This window comes from Mercenaria mercenaria, chromosome 17 (genome assembly GCF_021730395.1).
Source record: "Mercenaria mercenaria strain notata chromosome 17, MADL_Memer_1, whole genome shotgun sequence".
In the NCBI taxonomy this organism is placed as follows: Eukaryota; Metazoa; Mollusca; class Bivalvia; order Venerida; family Veneridae; genus Mercenaria; species Mercenaria mercenaria.
In genome coordinates, this window is record NC_069377.1 from 58,561,122 (window position 1) to 58,568,266 (window position 7,145).

Below are 7,145 nucleotides of genomic sequence, written 5' to 3' on the forward strand. Positions count from 1 at the left end.
CAGGTGATAAAACATATTTTAATAAAACAGTATTCTCTTCTTAATATATCGTTTGATGTCAACTTCATATTTTCTATAGAAAGCAACTTGTCTGGAAAGTCTCCCGTACTTGGTTTAAACGTTATGGTATGCCTATTATAAAAAACAATGGTCTCCTAAGTGAATGGTAACATCCCCTGGAACATGAGGTTTGGTGACTGTACCTCCTCAGTTATTGATATAAAAAATGTAGTCAAGAGAGAAAACGCTTTTACGTCAATCCAAGAAAATTGTGCCTCTGGCAAAAGTATGACATTAGGAAGATTTAAGAGTTAGTTTTGGGTGCGCATAAACCGGTTTAGACTCTCTAGTGGTGTGTTTGCCACTGAGCGTTCCAAGGAGGTTCCCAATTGTGTTCCTATAAATGTTTGTTGCATCTTTTTTGTTAGTGATTACTGTTCTAGTGAAAACATATTGTATACAGGGATGAGGCACACATATTTAAACAATAGCAAAGAATGCAGGAATGAGACATAAAAAACCAAAGAGTATGGGAAGGAGGCATATACACAACCGCAAAGAATATGGGATTACAGCAAGGAACATAGAATGTGGCATATTAATAATAGCAAAGAATATGGGAATGAGGCATATAAACAACAGCAAGGAACATAGGAATGTGGCATATTAATAATAGCAAAGAATATGGGAATGAGGCACATACACAACAGCAAGGAACATAGGAATGTGGCATATAAATAATAGCAAAGAATATGGGAATGAGGCATATAAACAACAGCAAGGAACATAGGAATGTGGCATATTAATAATAGCAAAGAATATGGGAATGAGGCATATAAACAACAGCAAGGAACATAGGAATGTGGCATATTAATAATAGCAAAGAATATGGGAATGAGGCATATAAACAACAGCAAGGAACATAGGAATGTGGCATATTAATAATAGCAAAGAATATGGGAATGAGGCATATAAACAACAGCAAGGAACATAGGAATGTGGCATATTAATAACAGCAAAGAATATGGGAATGAGGCACATACACAAAAGCAAAGAATAATTACAGAATAATTTATATACTTGGTAATCCAAGATACGTGTATCCTGCAATGGCCATATCTATAGAATCATACTCGTAACATGATAATGTTACAAATAAATGAATACGATCGACATTCTCGTGATGTATGTACTTGGCACAATAAAAGCTTCAGAATGCAGTTTTTATGAAATATGCGGTATTCGTTTGTGTTTAGCATTTCAAATGTAAATCATGTATAATTTAACAATCGAGTGTCATTTACAATATCTGAAATTAATCTCCCAAATGAAACAGATTGCATTCTGTTAATAATGCATAAGTCGGTATCATTGCTGAATGCTGCAGTAAATCAGCAATCGATTTTATCATTTCCATACAATCTTGAATTGACTGAATTTTTACATTTTAAGGTATCTGGGTACCTATAATGTACGAGGGTTGATCTAGAAAGTTCATCACTGTTCACCAATGGCGCATTTATTTATGAAACAATTATAAAGATGTACGCTAATTCCGTTCTGATAACATAGGGAAATATCATTTTCTAGGGTTGTTTCATTTTACATTCATAGAAATCCAAAGTAAACCAGTGACGACTTCTAACATAAATAACGTCAGTATAATGGATTGCGAGAATTTTATCTTAACGGTACTTGGTAAATTCCAAAAACAGGTAACCAATAAGTGGTTTTAATTTGTATATTGTAGTATTCTTAACTCTAAATACGGTGCGTTAGTCTGTAACCGATTTGTAGTATAGTGGATAGTGTGTCGGATCTCTATTCTTTTTATGTGTGTATGGTGTAGGTTCGAGCCCTTCTTTTTAAAATGATTTAACTTTCATTGTTTTTAACGATCGCAACTTTGATTTCATTTTCCTTGCGAGTTTTCTTTATTCATTTTGCAATGTTAATAGATCCAATGTCTACCTCTGAAACATGTCAATAAGTATTCAGTTTAAGTGCACAAGAAAATCATGATACAAATAGTTTTACCTGTATTCCTTCTCCAGGTAAAACATGCTGGAAAAATAAAAAAAAAGAAGCTCGTCCTGTATTCGAACCAGCACCGTAAGCTTACAAATCATACGTGTTAACCATTAGACCACGCCGCTACTAACATCGGTTTTGCTATGTAAGATATTTGTCATACAATGAGTAACAATGTGTCCACCTGATTCCCTGGTTGATCCGGTGTTAGTAAATAAAGGCCACAGTTATCGCGTTTTGTTAATACGTCTGTGATGTTCAGCTTTCTCGGTTACCAAGTATACAATACAGTTATATGATATTTTTACGAAATATTTTAGTTGTGCTTGAAGTCACCCAAAGCGTGTTTTTAGTTCATTGTTGCTAATAAGGTTCCCAAACATTTGGAAGGGGGCGGTGTTCTAGTGGATAAATGTCGTTCGAGCCCAGCTGGGGTCACGATCACGCCTTCTCATACGACACCAGTACTGGTTTTTCCAGGAAGTGGACTCGAATGGCTCAAATAAGCTTGAAGCTTTCATCCGCGTAAGCGTTTTGCAAATGAAATATCAAATGGATTTAAACATGTTTTAGCAGTTACGCGTCTTCTACAGATTTTCGATATTCGCTATAGACATCCAAATATCTGAATTTCCGAATAAAACTTATTCGAATAAAAGCTTCACGAGCGGTGGTGACGCTTCATGCGGTAAAGAAATATCATCATCTTTAGCATCCATAAATGATATGAATAAATGTATAGATTAGCTTAGTCTTACAGGAACAAATTCTTATGAATATACAGATGTTGCGATTTGTTTATTTACGCAAATATATAGGACGATATGATGTCTGAGTACTGACTGGTTTCCATCAAGTTTCATTAAAAGCCAAACAGCATTTAGTAATAAGACGTTTAGCAACATTCTGGCAAAAAAAAGTTACAATCGGGGCAAGGAACTGCGCTAACCATAGACATGATCATTCTGTACCCTCTGCAACTCCGTCAATTCAAAGGATACTTACGTGAAATAATGAAACCGGGTGTAGCACAGACAAAAAAATGTACTGCTTGTACATAATCATAGATCTCCAAATTATATAGAAACCCATTTACAAAATAAAAAACAATCACAGGAGGGCTCCAATAACCAAATGTCCACTTTTTTCAAGACTGCCACCATTTTGCGTACTTTTAAAAAGTTTTCTACCACATCACGTTCTACTTCTTGGTATACTTTCAATGATATTGTAGTTTTGCGAATATATGAATCACACTTTAACTAAATATTATCAATTTTTATTATATTTGTTTGTTCTCACAACATTTACTCCTTTCAGTGATTTCAAACAGCATTTATAAAAGAAATTACGAAAAAAATTGCCTTTTAGGAAAAAATTAAAATTCCATTGCATATCATCTTTCCATATACTCTGGTATACTTGGTATAATAGCATGTTCATAATTTTTATAAAACCATCCTATTTCTCCTATCATCTCGTTCCGTGGTTTACCAAAAGGCTGGTCTTGTGGTGCACGACTGATATATGTTGCCGACAAGGTTTTCTCCGACGACACATCTCCTATACCTAATAGCTGCCAATCTTTAAACAGCCGTGGTCTGAAATCTCTGTCACCGTCAGGACCTGTTAAATACATAAACTCATTTCACAAGTACAATCCAATACATTTTTATACAAGTGTGATTAGACTTGATGTCAAAGATAGTACCATTTTATGTTTCTTTAAAAACAGCATTTATTTTCAAAGAAATAAAAAATGGTGGATTAGCATCAGTCTTCTGGTGATAGTAGTGAAGTCTAAAAACGTACAAATGACTCAGTCTAAACTTTAATGTTATAAAGTACACCATTTGAGTCGCACCATGAGAAAACCAACATAGTGCGTTTGCGACCAGCATAGATCCAGACCAGCCAGCGCATCCGCGCAGTCTGGCCAGGATCCATGCTGTTCGCTTTCAAAGCCTAATGCAATAAGAAAAACAGTTAGTGAACAGCATGGATCCTGACCAGACTGCGCGGATGCGCAGGCTGGTTAGGATCTATGCTGGTCGCAAACACAATGCTGGTTTTCTCATGACGCGGCTCATTTTACTATTAATCGCAGTGTCCTAGTACATTCGAAGGATGTTTTTTTTCATTACTATTTCACCTATGTAAAAGCAGATGTCCTGGATTGAACTAAATGCCCCGTAAGTATTTTTTATTGAAAATGCTTGAAGCAGTTATGACAATGTTAAGAAGCGACAGAGTAATTTATCTAAGAGCCATTAGAGATTTTGACGCATGATGAAAATTACGATTTTAAAGAACAAAGTTTTGAAAGCAAATGCGTTTTTCAATCCTACACGTACACGTGCTCGTATAATTATGAAATCTAAACTTTTTAATCATCATTTAAACTCGTTTAAGTGTGAAAAAAAAACTCACCTGTCCATACAACAGGACCTGCGTATGGTGTCCACTCGTTGTGTGGTTTCACTTCCTGTTTCTGATCATCGTCCTTGACCTTTCGACCCCCTTCTGCAAGAGCATGGTTCCGGTCAGGTCGCGTGTTCTCATACTGTCCATACTTTACTTTGTCCCAGTATGGCAGAGACATTTTTGTCGCTGTAGTTTCTTTTGTTTTATGTCATTAAAAGTTGCAGCCGTTTTCCTTTAAGATAAAACGTTAGTTACTCATAATTTTCTTTATTCCTGATGAAATGTTTGAAAACAATTTGAAAGTCTATTCCTACCCTATTCAGACCGATTGTGCTATAACAGGATCATATTGATACAAAAGTGAGAAGTTTGAACTGGATTGTACTGATACGTATATTTTCCTGTTGTTAGAGATCTGTGAGCATACAAACAATCCGTCCCAAAATCAGAAATAAGGAATAGGGAATAATCACCTGATTCAGAGATCAACACCCGGATTTAGATGAGGATAATATTAATATGTCAACTAGGTTTGAAAATCAACCACATGGTGACACGACAAATCATCCACCATTTAGAGAGCGTGTGTAATCATCTGTTCTAGTGATTAAGACGGAGTGAAATTGTAGGTTCGTCGGCAGCGGACGCCAACAAACCAAAATAAAAACAAAAACAAAAATCTCTACTGTTGTAAATGCTAATTTTACTGTCTTAGTAAGACTAAACAACATACTCCGCAAAAAACTAGTCAGCATGTAATTAATAACACTTTTTTCTTACCTTATTGTGTACTCCTTATTGCCTTTTGTCGGCATTAATAATTGTAAACTTCATTTCATAACATGTTCTCTTTCAATAGATTTCATATTCGAGTATTGTTTTTCGCAAAGAACAATAGCCTTCTTGGGATTAATTTCACTTTTATTAAAATAGTTGAAATATATTATAATACATAATTATATTTGATCATGTTTGAATTTCAAAGCGGTTTCGGACCATGCAAAATTCTCTCGTTAATTGAAGTATAAAGTTTCGATCGCTTACCCTGATATGGAATGGGTTTGTAACATAACTTGTGTACGTAAATCATGTTTGATATAGCTTCCATTGCTTTTTAACTGTATAACATTCCAAATGTTTTATTCATAAAAATATAAGAAATACATAAAAAATGTGAAATTCAGCATTTTCCTCGTGTGATTACATATTCTCGTAAGGCAATTCGGGATTCTTCGGGCATAAATATAGCTCAACGAGCAAATAGCTTTATGCAAAAATCGGAGAAGGACAAAATTACGGTTTGTTTATCGAGTGGCCCTTTGCCGTGACTGGTTCATTCGGCTGACGAAGACCATGATACAGACGTAATCTTCTGATCAAAATATGTTTATGTCTTTATAGAGAAGCCCATTAATTATTTCCCGTTTACATTTTATAAAGTGAACGTCTCCCTCATCATATTTATGGAAATAATGTATACATACATTTTGAAATTGGGGTATGCCACAGCAACAGTCTTTGTCAGAAAAAGCCAGGTACCATATAAACTACAACCACACCCTAAGTTAACTAATCGTCCTAAATGTGACACGAAATACATCGCATCAGTACAATTGGTCGGTTACACAAGTGTTTCTTAAAATTCAAGAAATCTGGTTATTTATTCAAAATATGATTCGCATCACGATAAATTGCGTTCTAGTAAGTCAAATTTTTCGGATTACCCAAGTTTTCTTACATTTTCACAAAACATAACTCTGGTTGTTGTTATAGCTCTCCAACTGCGAAACAATCATTTTTTTTTCATTTCGCTGTCTTTTTAGTAAAGTAAACCCTGGGAGAGAAAATACAAAGGTCCTTACCGACGCTTGAACCCCGTAGGCAGACACTGTTTCCACGTCGTTAAAGGGTTAGTCCAACAGCAAGGCTGTTTGAAGTGGCCTATAAACCTACTATCACTACAATAGGTTCATTGCAATTTGATGTTTTGAATGTTAAAGATTAATTTTACGCTACGGTTACAGATGATAATTTCTCCGGTTGTTATTTGACATTTTAGTATAGGTTAGAGACCACCAATTGTTTTCCCATAGACTTACATTGTAACATTATGGCGTGTACGGCCTTCCATACATCGAAACATGTATATCTAATTACAAGTTTTTCAAGAACTATCTTAGTTCTACCAAAATATCGGACGGAAAACATATGAATAGTGATACTTTATTTAAGTAATTTTCGTGTGAATGAGATGACCCCCTGTTTACATCATTGACATGGCGGGAGAAATTCGTTTGATAAAACTTTTTTTCAATACACATAAAATGTAGCAAATTTGTCAAAATGTATGATAAAATACTGTAAATGCAGTGAAAAAATATCAATTTTGAAAAAATAATCAGTTCCTGGGTTTGTTTACATGACTGACCAATCAGAACGCACAGACGTTACCTTATTCCCAGGTATACACTTACCTCATTCCCAGTAAGTTCCCTGTACTTTTTGAATTGGTGGTCTCTGACCTATAGCCTTATCACTGCATGACCTCTCATAGCCTGGTACCAGTCTAATCCTCTCAAATTGACGTCATGACGTCACGGAAACAATTGACGTCGCTCATTAGCAACGGCAGATCGTTGCTGTGTCGAAGACAACGCTTAATTATTTTAATTTTTTCGTCATGAAATAAC

The 7,145-nt window shown here is 35.2% G+C and overlaps 1 protein-coding gene across 1 annotated transcript; it reads right to left on the bottom strand.

Moving 5' to 3' along the window:
• Positions 1-3,294: 3,294 nt before the first annotated feature.
• On the bottom strand, positions 3,295-5,378 carry LOC123537414 (uncharacterized). Its single transcript, XM_045321124.2, has 3 exons — positions 5,236-5,378; positions 4,462-4,687; positions 3,295-3,657 (listed from the first exon to the last, which is right to left on the bottom strand). The coding sequence occupies exons 2-3, from the start codon at positions 4,631-4,633 to the stop codon at positions 3,428-3,430; spliced, it is 402 nt and encodes a 133-aa protein (XP_045177059.2). The 5' UTR covers positions 4,634-4,687; positions 5,236-5,378; the 3' UTR covers positions 3,295-3,427.
• Between the last annotated feature and the right edge of the window lie 1,767 nt (positions 5,379-7,145).